Genomic DNA, 18329 nt, shown 5'->3' on the forward strand with positions numbered 1-18329 from the left:
GAATATTTCTTTTATTTATTATATTTAGAGAAAAGTGCAAAATAACTTAAATTTGCTTAAGATTTAAAAAGAATATCGTAGTTCGATTCCGTGCTACGATTCTGAGCATAGCTCTGGAACGCAGTTTTATACAGAGAACTTAATTGACACTGTTCTAAATATGATCGAATAGAAATCGCCTCCTTTAACCAAACCATAAGTTTATAAGTACATTGAAAGCATAGGATCTCGAAGTTCAGTGGCCAACGTTCGAGTACTTATTAACTTAGTAAAATGACTGAAGAGCAGGGTGCGAATTACCGGGGGGATGAGAGGGATTTTCCCCCTCAATCACATTTTGTTCCCCCCCAAAGAAGTCAGCTGAAGTATCCCCACCGGGGATGCTCGCTTTCCCCCTCAAACTATGCTTAGTGTAACTCCAAATTTCACTGATTTTTGTTATTTCTTGTAAATTTAATCTTCTAGCTGTATTTCGAAATGATCGATGTAAACTGTTCAGTTTTGGTCATTTCTACTTACCATCTAATTACCCACTATTTTCAACGTTGTTTAGTAGAACTATATTATTATTACTACGGTTGTTACTTGCAACTGTACCTTCGTACCCTTCAGTTCGTTATCGTTTGTGAATTTGAATGTACTAATTGCGTATAACAAAGCCACATATATATTTATAAATGTTCTTAGCGGTTGGCCAAGAAGAAGTAAACAAATAGCTTCTTCTACCATACTTGGCGAAGTTCGGATATGTCTTATTCATCCTCTATATTTGTATCGATTATCATCTTATTTTAATTTTTGTTATAACATGTTATTTCATTTTCCAGTGTACTCTTTGCTAGCACATGGTCTTCATTCCCTAGTAGGTTGTCTGTATGCAACTCAAAAGTTGCATTTAATTTGTGATAATTAGCATAGTAATCACTGCTTTTACAGTTTACGGAAATGAACTTTTGAAACTGTACTCAAAATCTAAGATATAGGTATTCTCTCGTAAGTATATGTTAACGTACACGCTGGGGGATACGCTCCTAGTGAGCAGACATGTTAATGAAGGTGATTTTTAGGTGAATAAGCGAATAATTCAAGATTTGTTTCAGCATTTGTTAATACGACTGGTTCTCCGTGTCATTGTCCGTGTCTGTATAAGCATTTCAACTGGAGCGTTTTTTTTTTTTTTTTTAAGTTAATCCTTCATTTTTCCATCTTTTCGCTGTACAGTTTGCTGTCCACGCAATTAATGTTGTCTGAAAAACTTCAGTGTAATGTTTTACTTTATTTGAATAACGTAGCCCATAGTGAATCAACTCATCTTCAACCTAACAGTAAAGTAATTTTTAAGTGTTGACTTTCCGTGCCCATCACGGAATCGATATTTGGAGAAAAAAAAGTCGTGATGAGCACAGCTTTAGCGGGAAGTAGAAGCACAAGCTCAAAATTTGAATTGAGAGATTTTAAATATTTGGCCTTCGATTTGACCTTGATGTGAGAAATCGGGACCAGCAACAATCCATTTCTTATTTGATAGGCTAATATCTAGATTTTCTTTTTTTTTTTAAAAAAAAAAGTCCGGTTTAACTGATAATTTTAGTGGTTTTCACAAGACTGAAGTAGGTTTCTTTTCGCAACCTGTATGTATTAATGCAAAGTGGAAGCTTTCAATATGAGTGGAAAAATTAACATATGCTTGTGATCATGGCTATCGCTCGAGCCAAATTATTAACTAAATAAACCTTAGAGAGCTACGGGGACAAGAGTGAGTACAACATTAAAACACGTTCAGAAAGGTTTAGTGGGGTGTGTGTATGTCAGACGATATATATGTGCATAGTTATTGTCGGTAGATTTATTAAATTAATAAATCTCTCATTTATTACAGGTCGCACACACACATATTATATATATATATATATATATATATATATATATATATATATATATATATATATATATATATATATATATGGGGGTAAGGCATTTATTGTCTCATTTTGAAATTTGAACTTTCAGACTATGTCCTTTGGCCTAATTTTATCCCCCCCCAATATAGATTATCTAATTCGCACACTGCTGAAGAGTAACAATACCAATGGTCCAACAGGACAACCAACTAGACATACATGTAAATTATTTTACCTTTGATGCCCAAAGCATCCCCTAATAGGGCTTTACACTACCATGCGTATGAAAAGAATATTTTATCACACATATAGCTAAATGTTTTCAGAAAAAAAGTGTTAGTAGGACGAAAATGTGTTAAACAAATGAAAAAATATTTATTTTTTCTGTAAGGTCTTTTTCAACAACTCTTTCTTTTATTATTATCGAATCAAACATTAAAAATTTTCTATCGAATGAAAGTTGTACATATATCTAAAGTATTGATTTTACATGTTAATAATTTCATGGATATCCAGATAGTTATAGATCTACATATCCTAGTTTTTTTCTTTGTACATGTTCCTATATTAAACATGCTAGGCACTCCCAACCTGTAATGATGTGGGGTGTTTTCAGGTGAAAAAGGTAGACGTTTATATTTCTTTGCACAAAATGTGATGATGAACGCAGATTGATATACAGAAGTTTTTAAAGACAATTTAGTAGATCTACTCCACATTCATAAGCATGATTTTTTTCATGCATGATGACGCTCCTTGTCACAAGGGTAAAAACCTAGCGTCACCACTAATTGGGCACTAATTGTTAGAATATGGTTAACCCTTAACGCACCAGGCTTAAATCGTCAACGTTGTTTACCAAGCTGGGGTCTTTTGGGGACCCCAAGTATTATTTTAATTTCTCAACTTTTTTTTTTTAACGAACGTATCGTTGACCTAATTTTGTAGCAGATATCCCAAAAGAATGCAGGACACATATAAAAATCGAGAATAATTGTTTTTTATAGTTGCAGCAGTATCACCAAATATCACCCTCTGAGGTCCCCAAAGGATCCCGCTTGGTGTGTTAAGGGTTAAAAGTTAGCGTTGATATGTATAAGGTAAGATTCACGAACATATAATAAATTTCTATTTTGTCCCCGCTTATAATTGAAAAAAATCACCCTTTAGAAAAAGTTCATCTTCAAAATGAACATCACACATATAATTTCAAATGAAATTTTTCAATGTTTTCGATGCATTGCTTTATTTCATTTTGCAGAACTCTATCTTTTACAGAATTTCCTTATCCAAATTAACATCTTGGAATAAAACATGAATGTACCTGCTCCAGTTATACCTAACACGAATAGAACTCTCAGTTTTCAAATACGGAGTCATCACTTTCATTAAACATGCTACAATCTATGGCACAAAACATCTATGGCAGAGAAAATATGCGAAGGGCTCAAGCGCATATAATGATTCTAAAAACACTACAAATTTGTGAGAAGTAACCACAAACATGCGAGAAAGCATACAATATCACCCATTCTTTAACGAGTCCTTCTAGACAACACTCTGCTTTGTGCGACAGCGGCACTGCAGCTTCCCTGTTTGTCTCACATAACGCGTTTGCCCTATCTTCAGTGTATTTAACGAGCGAAGTGTGTGCATTTTTTACTTGCATTTGCTATACTTATGTTGAAATATATAATTGTGAAAACTAATGCGGAGAATATGAATAAAATGTTACTTAACTCAAATTGACAATAGATGCAGTCAAAAAATGCTGTTTTTATCATTGTAGGTTTTATACAAGGAAAATTGGACTTGCACTTTCCATTCTTTCATAAAATACAATAAGTCTGCTTAGGATACAAAACTTTGGCTGCATACGAGAAAAACTATAATAATATTACCTTGAAAACTCTACTCAATATAACTCAAGTAATCTTTAAGAAACCAAGGGTAACGGGGTTCAAATCCAAGTTCTGGTTCCGATCTGAGCTCAGGAATATATAGGATCATGTATCAGATGTGATTGGTTTGGAGAATAGATTAATTTGTCTCATGGAAGAATCAAAAGTAGATGTTTGAGACGTCACTATAGAACTACTCGTAAATATAAAAAAAAAACTTATATAAGTACTAAAGGGTCTAAGTTCGTTCTTACTTTCGTATCTCCTCTATCAAAGTCAACAGTCATATATTTATTTCACAGAAACAGGATTTTGAGATCTGGTGAGTAATGTTCCAATGATTGCTAGCCCAGCAAAATAATAGACAAATAGCAGCATGAAGATTTCTATTGGGCATTAAACTGTGAACTTGTCCAAGTCAATGCTTATGTGAGATGCCCATAAAATCCAACAAGAGTATCTTATTCGAAGGTAGACATAAGAATGTCGTTATTCAAACTCGTAGCAATAAACTAGTTACTTACGAAAAATATTGGTTGGCTCAAATAATTGTACATCACAAATAAAAGAGTATTAAATTTCTTGGAAAATCTTTTCGATAACTTTTTCTTATTCTTGCCAAATCAAAAATTTTATAAAATACCGGTATTTTGCAACACGAAATTAAAATGAAATTTGGATTTATAATCCAGAAGAACAAAACTATGAACTTTACTTTTTTGTCTTTAATAGGTTTTCACATAATTATTCTTACTTATTATAATTCATTTTGTTCTTATACTGAAAGTTTATACACATCGCGATAACGACGGCGAACTTTGCAACACGAGCCGAATACGAAAAAGATAATTTAAGATGAAGACAAATAACTGCATATTTCATAAAGATATATTTATCCTTCTTGTTCCCTCCGTGAGCTGTAAAGATCTGCTGTCCTTTATGGTTCTCTATCCATTATTACTATACATTAGCAAGGAGCACAATTAGGGGGATTTAGGATTTAGATTTCAGGGCTATCGGCATCTAAGGCCATTTAGTCCTTCACGTGTTGAGGGATGACGTTCCACGGCGAGCACACAATCAGAGGAAAGGGAAGGAAGAAACGATGGGGGAAGGAAGGAAGCGGCCTGGGACCTGTAAGTTAGGTACCACCCCGGCATTTGCCTGGTGTCAATGAGCAAAACCCAGGTTGGCCTGAAAAAGCATTTTACAAAAAGTGTCCCCACCAGGAATTGAACCCGGGACAGCTCGCACCGAAGGCGAGAGCGTTAGCGACTACGCTACATGGGGCCACAGGAGCACAATTAGTAATTAGGCATACATTTATTTATGGTTATCTATTTCTGTGCTGCTTTGTGATCAATGAGTGTCACTATATTAGTCTCTTCCTACCGCGCGATAAGTATCACACGAGCAACGTTATGCATTGATGTGTGAGTCTGAACTGTTCAATGTGGACGGGGAAGGAAAAGCACTCTTAACTTTTACCAGAAATATAAAATAACGTAGTTATTTATGTATAAATGGGGTTATGTGTACATCACTGTATTGCAATGGATTTTGATCATATTTTACTCCTTTTGTTTCCACCAAAACGTCGTTCTTGCGTAGGAAATCGACATTCTTTACAAAAGAAAACAAACTAACTTGTCAGGAGAAATCCGACGCGTCCAGAAACGTCGTTCGTGGAGATACGTGGGTAGTATATGAGGTAAATGCTACAAATAACTTCGCAAGTTCACAGAAACTCCCTATAAGGAAAACTATTTTCTTTTCGTTGTTCTCTTAACTTTCTAAGCCAAGCTTGAAGTAAAGAACCGGAATAAAAAGTTCTTGGTGAAACAGTGATGTATTGTCCAAATTATATAAAACGATTCCATAGTGTATACTATGGAACATTTTCTGAGTTTTCATCCTTGAAGGTCATTGCCGACATGACGATCTTCCTTTGAAACTACTATTAACATACGGCTATGTGCTATGTGTAGGGCTGTTTGGAAATGAAATCTTTGAGTTTTACGTCCCACGGTTATGTCGGTGAGGCTGAAGGAGACGGTGATGATGAGTAATGAATGAAATGGTGGAACGAAGAAAGTGGGAGAAAACGGGATAACCCCGAGGAAACCCACGCACACGGTGTTTTCCACCACAAAGTTCACTTGGTATGTGTATTTGGGTGGAATGAGTTGGGATAGGACATATGCATCGGATACAAACCGGAACAATTCTAAGGATCCTACTTCAACCAGTAGGTTTACCCTCCTATAATCAAGACACCTCTACTATATGTGCAACATGTGCAGTTTCACAGGGCAGCAAAAAATGCATTGAAGTACACAACAAAATTGAAATATATAAAGTGTGTATTATTTATAATAATTATTTCTTATTAAAATTTGACTTCATGATTATGTAAATTAGGTTTACTAATCTGGCCCATCTATTTGTATATTGCATTCTTATATGTTTATGTTGCATTTATTTATAATCTCGTGGAGAGTGCTAGTAGACAACTAGACGCGACTAAACATGTCAGTTCTAGGATAGAATAAGTGCATTTCCAATTCCATTACTGACGTAACCTTCACTCAGAGTTTAGAAGTCTATTATTAGCTATGTTTACTAAACTTGCATAATAAGGAAATATATTCTTAATATCTCAAAAAATTATGAAAATAATGCATATTTAAGTACAGAATAATTGGTAATTTTCATAGGGTGTCATAAGGGTTTTGTCTTACCAGCTGCCGTCCACATAGAATTCAGTTGTTTGTCAGAGAAAACCCGATTAAATTGATTTTGCTGTAGGTTTGTAGTGTGCAGTAAAGTATTCAAGTATTCTGCTGTTGTTTTGTGTTTTCCATTTTATACGTATTGTGCAGTGATAATTAATTATTTTTTTCTGACAAACTGAGAATTATTAGGCTCAACCTTTTTATCCTTGTAGTATGTTAAGGAAAAATTATTGGAGATCCAGTATTGTAAAAGGAAGATCGAGAAAGAATTCAGTATTTTTTTAATACAGTCGGTGTTACATAAATATTTAAGAACTGGAGACGAGAACACAAAGATGATAATGCATTATATAAAATTACCGCAAATATTTCAAATACTGGACCCAGGAATATCAAAATTACTAACAGTGAAGGCAAGCATATAATATGTCTCAGTGGCGGATCCAGGGGGACAATTCCCACCCAGAAAACGAAACTTATTTTATATATAAATAAAACCCATCCCAAAGTTTGGAGCTCTTAAAAGTAGCTGTAAGTAGCAGCATTACAACCCACCGCCCCCTCAGAAGTCCGTCCTGGATCCACCCCTGATATGTCTCAAACTACTGAAAATATCCGAAGTAATGTACTTAAAATCGTGACTTTTTTAAAGGTGCTCCTTGTAGAAGAAGAAGGAGTGGCAAATGATACAGTTACTCGAAGCTACAAATTGCCTTCTCCTTAATCTCTTATATACATTTAACTCACATAAGAGAAAGAAGTCATACGTATTATATATGTAGTGTGTCGTTAAATATTCTTGTTTTATTTTTGTCTTGTTTTGTTTTGTTCCCAATTTGTGTATCAAAAGATCCATTATATTTCAGTCAAAAATATTTTTGTAGGTCTTATATCTGGAGAACTACATACAGTGTAGCCAAACCCAAACTATCACTTAACTCAGTATGATGTACTTATTTAATAAAAAAATACGAAAAATCGATTTAGGGGCTCAAAAATTGTGTGGCTCCTGATCCAAAAACTAATTATTAGCCAAGACCGCAATATTTTGATCCATTCTTTGATCATTCCTAAAATGTTTGTTATTTCCTTACTAAAAAAATTCAACTTAAATGAAGTGGGTAAAAGGTCTCATGATCAAAACAGTAGTCATTTATAATAATCTATTCGTTTATTGTTCTGTACATAATTTAATTACAAACATTAATAATATAATTATTTAAAAGCAATTGCTTTTTTTGATAACCCAACTCACACGCAGGTACTTTCACTCCCACACGAAGTTCACTTTAAATTTTCCTTCAGAAATAATATAAGAACATTTATCTTGATCTAATTGATAATAATTGTTTCGAAGTTTTTTCATTTTTATATTTGTAATGGACTTCAATTTAAAAGTTACAAAATGTTACTTTACACAATTTACATTCAGTTTTGTTCATTGATAGTGTATTAATACCCAACTCTTGAGTTATATTATTACGAATATCGTATACTATTATATGAAGCGAAAGGAAACTAAAAGACATACAGTAACATATACATATGCGTAATAGTTTATTTTAATGAAAATGGGAATTTATCTCTCTTACTAAGGATACGATAATCTTGTGTGTTATTATAATTTAATAGAAAGTTCTAGAATTCTTTGAGATCAATGTAAAGTCACTAGATTATATATGATTCTTCAAAAACCACATATAGTAGCAAGAAAAGGGTCCTTTTAAACCAAATAAATCTGCTTGAAAAAAAAATATGATAAGCGAATCTAAATAAAAATATTCAATGCCGGAACATGACAAAATATTCGGCTAGACAGCTGAACTTTACTGTACACTACGTGAAACTTCTCAATGAAAAATAACGTTATCCTGAGATGTTGCAAAGGTTAAACACTCATCATTTAAAACTGAATTGGACCACTACCTTCCAAAACTATAAATTGTGTCTATTAGTTTAATGAAGTGATCATAAACACACACAGATACTAAGAAAAAATTGGAAATATGGAAATACCTTTAGCGTTCTTCTTTTAACTGTTTAACTTTGAACTTATTATAAGTCTACAATATACTATAGTTTTCATTCCAGTTGTATCTGTTCCAGTCATTCGATTCTTTTATGTTTTCTACGTGGACTTAAACATACAATAAGCAGAGACCTGTCCATACCTATGTCATCAGAACTTACTATTTATTACATGGGAAAATAAATAAAGTATTAATAGATGTTAATATTTCCATTGAGATGACCAACGAGAACTTACCTAAACTTTCTTATAATAATAATAATAATAATAATAATAATAATAATAATAATAATAATAATAATAATAATAAATTTATTTTAAGATATTAAGAATATTTTGAAGAATTGGATGTCCTTCTAACAAAAGGAAAAATAAACGCAAACATGAACGGATGATACCAACAGTTCTCTAATTTCGACCAAAGCTGAAAAACTACCAAAAAATGTTCGCAGAAAATTATTTAATGAGGAAAGGTTTGGATTTTCAAATGTTATACTATGTGTTACATATTATATTGAATACGTATGAGCATAATATTCGGAAACGTCAGAGAATACAAGGAGTACTTGACTCCAACAGTGAACAAATCAACAGTTTCTGTTATGCAAAAGGTTCATGAAACCATATAAGTAAGGTATAATAAAAGAAATGCATTAATTACTAATTTGACAAGTCACAAAAACATTACAACAAATTTTACTGGATACAAACCAATAAATTATTGATTTACCTTTTAACAGAATGAGATAATGACAACTGAATTGACATTGCGAAGATGGTGAATGGTTTGTTTCCCTAACTACCCTAGAGAGGAAGAAAATATTGTTAAATAGCTATTGGTTTAATACTAAAATAGTAAGAAATGTATGATTGTGTTATTTAATACTACAAAACAAATCAAAGTAATTTTCATCAAAATTTTGTGAAACTGAATTAAAAGTATACTTTATTCCTAAATGTTATAATTTTGTAACAACAACATAATTTTGGGCAACAAACAACATTAATTTAGACAACGGCTTATGAACGCTCCAACACTTTAAATCATCTGTGTTTATTGACGCAGAATATTAATCCATGAGCAGATAACTTTTGTCATGTCTATTGCTTTCTTATTAGTTAAATCTAGCATACATACACACTAAAATACTTTATACCTAATCACAGTTGATATATATACACGCACACATACATTCCAGTAACGGATCACAAATATAGACCAAGTTCCAGCGTGGGTCACTTGCTACTACTGTCGTGGCATAGTTCCTTATCAAACAGTTCAGTTACACTGGGATAAGATTTATAATAAATCGATTTCAATGAATTAAATTTTCAAGTTTAAATAATCCTTACTGATTTAAAAACATCCACCCTGTTACAAGTAACATTTGTCCCTCATTTAACATATTATTCGTGTTTCATGTTGTATAACCTTAGAAGAAAATTTAACCAGTTAATTTGATAAACAGGCCATAGGTTTCATAAATGATCTTCAAATTTAATGCAAAGTTAAACATCATTTAACATCTTTGTAGGAAAAGTTACATCACTAACATCCGCTTTAACTAATCATTATATAATAATATTTACATACCAATATTTTTACTTTAAAATCTTCGAAATTTCAATGAATAGTAAAGTAAACAATTGTTAACCATATTCAACATATACCAACATATACTAGGAAGGTTGACGATTATTCATGATCGGGACAAATGTGGTGATGTAGGTCGTCGTAACGCTAATAGTTTCTCAAAGCAAATGTGTCTCTAGCATTAAAAAGTAGGGTATCCTTCCCAGATTTTAGTTTTAATTAAACATTCAAAAAGTGTGGACATTAGTTAACAAAATTATCTAAATAATGAGGTTAGGTATCTGAACTATAACTGTAATACTCATGTCACGAAACAATTCAAACATATATTTTGTTCTCTGTCATATAAATAAGTTAAATCCAATAAGTAACTTTAAAAAATCAAAATGTGGAAAGGTAAAAAAAAAGAATAGAAAAAGTGACTTATTGTATCATGGCTGTTCTTACATTATATTTCGGTATTCCACTTGATTTACGTACATCACGATCCGCTACTGATCCATTCACTCGTTTTTTATGTTAATTTGATGGGTAAAAAAGTATTTTGTTTTATAAGGCACCGTAAACCTCATTTTGCACCTAATGTCATAGCTAGCACCTCTGGTAAATTATAACAAAGAAAAATATACAAACGAAATATGTAGCACCGTCCAGTAAATAGCATACCACAAAAGAGAATAAACTCATTTAAATCTTTCACACATTTTTCTACAACCAATTAAAACAACGTTAGTCGCGCATGCGCTATTATTACATATTTCTACTAGTGTACAATTCAGAAAAGGTAATAAAATCCGTAGTGTCTAGAACATAATGTTTGTATTCCTTTTACCAACCAAATAGCTGTCTAAATAGGTTTAGTGCCAAAACTGAAACTATTTTGTACGTTTTTAATACTTGGAATTGAAAAGTAAAAATATCTAATATGATTCTTTGGCACAAAAGTATAAAATGAATTGTGACTATAAATAAAAGTATTTTATACTGCTTTCATTTTTTAAAAAACAAAAATATGTACATCATCTAATGCTCCTTCTTTCTTAACGTTTTTAACATAGTTTTAGGCTCAAAATGGCTGCAACTTTCAGGTAAAGCCTGCACAGAATGGGAGAAGCCAATATACATATTATTTACATTTTCAAGTGTCATTTTTATTTTTACATATCTATCTTATTATTTCATATCGTATAGTTTTATTAACCCAAAGAAACTCTTCTCTGGCTCGAAGATAGAGTATCTTGAAGACTCAATGTCCCGAATCTTGATCCTGTCGTCTTTACGTAGGAGATATGCAGCACCAGTGTAACATGAATTCACTTTCTCGATACGAGAAGAACTGTGAGTCATGGTTGAACACTGAAGAATGGGTTCGTTATTAACATAGATATGAAAGCCATTCGTGTCGTGTGGATCAACGTAAAATATCTGCAAATAAAATACAACCATGATTAATAAATGTTACAGTAATACGAACTGGAGTAGATTCACATACAAAAACATGGTCATAATAGAACTGTAGCAATAACTCAAAACGTAAAATAGTTGATTCAATGTATGTATTTTTTTTCTTTTTGTATGGAAATGATGCCTTATAATACTAAGTCGATTTATTCTATGGTTTATGTAGAACACAATAACATAACGCCAAAAATTTAGTTAGAAACGTACAGGAACATAAGTATTTTGCGATTAGAAAAATCATTCTTATATAGTGGTCATATATGGAAATGTTTTGGTGATACCGTTATATGGTGCTGCTGTAGGTAACATTAGAGAACTTTCAGAGTGTCCTGAACTTGAGCTGAGACTTGTCATTTATTTTTCCACAACTATCCACATTCCTTGCAAAACCCTGGAGGCGAAGTAAGGCATTTTAATCTTATTACTTTCGACTGATTTTCCCTATTTCTATGAGGATTATGTCCCAAAGCATTAGACCTATTTATTTTATGATAATGCAAATATGGGTTTACATTTTTTTTTCAATTTGGTCTATCTTGATGACAAGTTGGCAAGGACTAAAGGTGGATTTTTTCTTGGTAAGAATATGATACTAGAGCTCAGAAGCGGTTTGTTGTCAGGGTTGCCATTTTGTCTCAACTATTTAAGTTCATAGTTCTCTCTCTGGTACTGCACCATTTCCTTTAATATTTAGAAGCATAGCTTAAATAGTGATTCATCTATAAGTATTTATAGGCATTGATTAATTGCAATCACAATGTTCACGTACACTCATGTCCAAAATGATTGTCGCATATCTATAACTGTTATCTTGTAAGACATAATTTGATAATGCTTTTGTAGGATACTTTTAATACTGATACTATGTGTATAATCGGGAAATGAATATTTGTGGTAAATTTCATAGGGAAAGAATTATAAATATGAAAATTAGTATGAGTGAAACAAAATGTTGCTAAAAGGACAAGAAAGATTTATTTTCGTTTTATTGTTCTTATTTACTGCTCGTTTGACATGAAATGTGTCACATACTTGTTTTTGCCGACTATACACATACTAAAAATGTAAGAAATACGGGACAAATTCGTTATCAAATTATATTCCTACAACATATTTATAGACACGCGACAATAATTTTGGACAGAAGTGTACATATAGAAAAAACACAATACCATAACAGTTAATTAAGCATTAATTCAACAGAGTTTGATGGTATTTTCATTTCAAAAAGATATATATGAATACAGTGAGGTCCATAACTACTTGAGCATTCAAAATTAATTATTTACTATGAAACTATTAAATTATATCAAGCTTTATCAAAACAATAAATAAGGTTAGGAAATTAAATTATATTGGGAAATTAAGCTACCCTAACTCAAGTGTCCTTCTTCATTTCAATGCACAAATTATATATTTTAAGCACAGAAGATATATCACTGATGTAGTTGCACAATAATGAATCAACTCGTAAATACATACTCATAAAAGACACAAATATGTACACTTCGGTAACCTGTGTTGGAACTGCCAGAAGCCTTGATTATGCTCAACGCTCAGTTAGCTTGTCCTCACTACGCACTTGAAAGTGTTCATATAGTCGATCTAATGTTATAACCATTGACCTAATTGACTGGCGTTAACGCTGCTTTGTTATTATAGTCTCCGTAATCCAGGTCAAAGGGTCTCAACGAAACACTTTTAAAGGGTCAATTAAACATGAATCCTATGTAGGTAATGATAATACTTAGTTTGATAGGAAAACAATAAACAAGCTGAAATTGTAGATCCTCTATCCTGATCACACTGTGAAAATGTGTATTGGGAACCTCCATTTAAAGTTTGGATTAAGTACAAGTTCTATGAAGATTGTGGCATAAGAACTATTCCAATTATGGAGGTAGAGGATTTGTGATAACTGTTAAAAGAATCAAAACGATTGCTTTCTTTTGCTTATAACGAAGTATTGTTTCCATATTTACTTTGTCAATATTATTTTTCTCATGGTCTCTGTTTCTACGTATATAATTGTAAGCTAACACAGGTTATGCTATAGTCAACGTAGTTTTACATGTAGTCTTTAATAATTCGTATTTCATGTAATATTAATACACTTTTACAGAATATTATACAGTGTTAACTGTTTTGTACTTTTGTTGTTCCATGCGGACTCTTACCCTATCCCGTTCGAACTTTTACTCGACCGGTGGGATAAGAGAGGTTTTTTTTTTTTTTTGTCGGTTAATATAATTGTATATTGCAACCAAATAGCAGGACGCTATTTCGACTTCCAAATTACAAGTGACTACTAGGCAATAATTGTTGATCACTGTTGTAGAATACATACCGGTAATGAATAACTGAAACATAAACTTGTTTTACCTTGTATCCCAAAGTAGTAGAGCTAGAATCATACAGTTACACTGATGGAGGAAATTAATGCCAACTATTATTCTCAGGAAGGAAAACAAATGAAAACTATTTATTCATCGTACTTTTCCCCAGGAAGGTGCGTTCGTTACTGATTTTAAGAAGTAAAATTACCTTTCTATCAACATGGCATTATGGAAAGAAGCTTTCACATATCACTCCAGTTTAGCAATATTCAGAAGTCACATAGAAGGTGTTACCCACACCGAAACTGTGTGATCTAGTTCTACTAGTTTGCAATACACAGTAAGACTATTCATATTTGAGTTACCTACTATATAGTTGAATAGTTGTACTTGGATTGAGAAATTTTATAGACGTGTCCTATTCAAAAACATCACAATAAGAAAAATTTTCTTTTTTACAAGATATACTGTAGATCATAGAATATCGGCTGCTATTGTAGATGCGAATCTAAACATATGATCACTCATTAGTAATTTCGATATCGAAAAACATTAGGAAAGACGTTTTTATCGAAAATGAAAATACCTGTGCGTAGATGAAATAGATGCCGCTTTCTTTGATTGTAAGAACACCATGGGTTTCATCAAAGTGGAATCTGTTGTTTGAGCCAATCTCTTTGCTCCAATTACTAGCCTTCCAGTCTTTAAATGTACCGTGAGGATGTATCAATTTTCCATTTCCTAGAAAGAAACAAGAGAGTGATTAATACAATTGTAGTATCTAAACATATTGTTCGCTTATACGAATTCCTTTTAAAATATTACACCAAGCCAAATACAGATACTAATCAAATCAATGTAAATATCAGAAAAAAATACAACTTCTACTGGATTAATGTTGCGTTAGACTACCTTTCGCCCTCAGAACAGCTCTCGTGCGAAGTGGAATGGGTCATAGAGGTCGTGAATGGTAGCAGCTGAAGTATTACACTATTCTGCGTACATTGTATTACTCAGTTTCGTGAGAGATGATGGAGAAGGAAATCTGCGGCGGATTCATGTCACCAAAACGGATCTCAAATGTTCCCAGGTCCTGGGATTGAACGGGCCAGAGGAGGTGTTCAACTTCGTCCCATCATCCTCAAACCACATTGCAATATCTCCAGCAGTGCGAATGGGTGCGTTATACTTCTGGAATATTGTATCATTACCCGGAAACAACGTCAGAATCAAAAGATGCATATGGCCTCCTAAAATGGATACATAATTAGGATTACTCACTTTACCGGTAAATGTCAGCATAGGACTCACTAGAAACCGAGGTATTGCGACCCATGCCATCATAGAACCGCTGCCATGTTTCATGGTTGGGTGGAGAGTCGCGGAGATTTGTGACCTTTTTGGGTGTTCGCCACACATAAACAATCCGTGGTTTACAATAAGGTTAACGAAGACTCATTCAACCATATCACACGTTTCTAGTCATCCGCGGTACATGTTGCATCTTCTCAGCACTGTTGGTGTCGTGCTAAAGCGTTATGATCCCTTATCAGTAATGCTGCTCTTGCGACTCGACTTCGAATATCCATGTCACGTTTCTCCAGGCGGACTATGATTGTCAACACAGACTGTGGAAGATGTTGCCTAAGTTTCTTCGTTCTTACACCGCATTCGCGTGACGTTCTAAGTGGCAATCCACTTTAATGCTTGGCACCACCTGTCAGTAAAAGTTTTCTTCTGACCACTATTCCTCTTCGCCCATGTGGTCCTGCCCTAAGTTTTTAAGTTGTCATTACCTCGGACATTGTCCCTCGTGACAGACACACACTCAACACATTTGCATAAAATAACAAAGCGTCGACAATCAGAGAGATTAATCATTTTACACTATTAGTATCTGCTCAGCTAACTGCACATTGCTGCTTTCTTCTGTTCTACATGTAATACGGAGTTTGCTCTGACATATCACTACCAACAGTCCTGTGCTGCGATCGCCGTCTGATGTTGCCAATCGATACATCTGACATGTTGTTTCCAATTCCAGGTGCTTCCTTTAGGTTAGTATCTGTATATACCCAACTTCGCATTTGGAAATAGTTTCCAAAGTCATCAACTTAGAAAGACTTTAAATAGAAATCATCGAATATTAACTTGATACCACATACGAGATACGCCTCTTAATGTAAACAGCAATAATGGACCTTCAATCTCCAGTTAATATAATCCTAAACTCAAGGCAGCCGATGAATCCTCAATTTTGCTCAAACTCAACTTTAAACTTCCAGACTTTCCATCTATTGACAAAGATACAACATTAGATAGTAAAAGATTAATTGTAATTCCTGGATTTTGATCTGACTATGAATAACTATTAGATTGGTGAGAATAAAATCTCCGCCAAAAGTGCATCATTTCCAAAGGCAAAAAATGGAATTACAGTACAATACCTACTTAATGAAACTAAGACGCCTATGCAACAATCTTCCGGCATCGCTCACCCAACGATTTGACTCTGTGGCGAAAGAAGTTTGGGGTCTACGATGCGCATGTTTCATCGCCCGATCATCAGGGAAGGTCTTCGCTCCGACGAAGAGATCGAGATATCGGAAGAGATTATTATCAGTGGGTGAGAATACGTTGGATGAGAAAGAATTTCATACTCCAACTAAAGGAGAGTCTGCAAGATCTTTCAAGTGATATTATAGCATCTGCATTATCGTGCAACATGAGAACAACTCGTCTTTTGAATATTTATGGACATTTGCGGGCAAAGTTTTGGCGCAATTCATGAAGTTCAGCATATTACAACGATCGGAAGTTATGGCTTTGGGTCGGCAGATCAACTAACCCATAAATCAATAACGCCTTACACGGGTGGAAAGATGCTTTCTGGAACTGCTCCCAACGTTGATGGTGATTCAGCTACTGTCATGACAGTTTACGATTGTCGCAGCCATTTTTATTCGGAAGTGACATTCCAATAGTGGAAACGTTGCCGATTATTCCTTACACTCAGAGAGCTCATCCCCCAGACAGCAAATCTTGTTAGCCGGTATCATCCCATGTGACACCTATGAGTTCAAATTTTACCCATTACCTATTATCGAGCTGTCAAATGGCTGTAGCATAGTGTATGCCTAATTCGTTCGCAATTACATGCAGTCACCAAACGACAGTGGTATGGTGTGTGCCTAATTCGTCTGCAATTGCATGAAGCCACCGAACGACAGTGGTATGGTGTATACCTAACTCGTCTTGAATTGCAGAACTTCTCTTAGGTTCACTTCCGCAGTGTTATTCAAAAGTTCTTCTGAACATTCTGTTGGACTGTGGCCGCGTACCCAAGTTTGAACTCGTAAAGGGAAATTACTTGGAATTGTGTGTTCTCCATGATGGACTTTCACACGACCCTGTTCCACAGCATATTGTCTCATGACATGACTATACTCTCTAATGAACTTGCACAAAATTTGTGACGTTTCAAGCGTGGCTATCAGAGGCCGTTTGTGTTACAGAGACTGGTTAACACCTACAAAAATTTGGCTGCTTCAATCACACCAAATTATATTTATATTATATTAAATTCAATAATTTAATAAAATTATATTTTTATAAATATTTATCAGGAACATAAATCCCAATCGCACTATTGAAAGGAACTAATAAAATTCAATCAACTAATAAAAATATGCAGCTAGTATTACATAGATGTTTCTTATAATCTAACTAATGAAATATACATGTAGCACATAGTAGATAATCTTTACTTGTAACTAATGGAAATCCCTTGTAATGTGTTAATAAATTTCCAAATTTTCTACTAGTGAAATATAGTGTATATACAGTGTGTTAATGAAATCCTCGTCACAAAATTAGAAAATGATTCCTTATAACAGATTGAAGAAAATTAGTTCTAATAAACATGAATCGGTAAAGGCGAAATATCACGTTGTAAGACGCTCTGACTTGAAAATAATGAGACTTCTCGGAAGCAGTTTAAGGAATTACACGGGAATTAGTGCGCACATTATGTAGATGTCCATTTTTCACAATACCCTCGTACTGGCGTACTGAATTGTATAAAGTACCCTCTAGTGCAGATCAGTGATCGTAGTTTGACGGAAATTTCCCTAGTCTAGAAAAATTTCGTAGGTAAATTTAGCAAAAAGGACAAAAGGGAATTTTTCGATAAAACGTGAAAACCCAGGGAAACTCTTACGCTAGCTGATTGACCAATATAAATGCCTAAATTTTTCTTTGTTCTTCAGAAATGAACCAATACAATAACAATATCTGTATCTGTTCAAAGTAGCCTACTTTGCACCCATTGCTGATTGGTGTTTTTTTTTTTTCATAAAATAAAAGTGAAGGA

The 18329-nt window shown here is 33.6% G+C and overlaps 1 protein-coding gene across 1 annotated transcript in view; it reads right to left on the reverse strand.

Moving 5' to 3' along the window:
- Nucleotides 1-7686: 7686 nt before the first annotated feature.
- Nucleotides 7687-18329, reverse strand: part of LOC145684162 (uncharacterized) — a 99304-nt gene continuing 88661 nt past the window's right edge. Inside the window, exons 3-4 of the mRNA XM_081756146.1 lie at nucleotides 14544-14698; nucleotides 7687-11585 (exon numbers count right to left, since the gene is read on the reverse strand). Of these exons, the coding sequence (XP_081612272.1) occupies nucleotides 11334-11585; nucleotides 14544-14698 (407 nt within the window). The 3' untranslated portion in view covers nucleotides 7687-11333. The remainder of the gene's footprint in view (nucleotides 11586-14543; nucleotides 14699-18329) is intronic.

The sequence above is a fragment of the Thermobia domestica genome, chromosome 4 (genome assembly GCF_964235325.1).
Source record: "Thermobia domestica chromosome 4, izTheDome1.hap1.1, whole genome shotgun sequence".
In the NCBI taxonomy this organism is placed as follows: Eukaryota; Metazoa; Arthropoda; class Insecta; order Zygentoma; family Lepismatidae; genus Thermobia; species Thermobia domestica.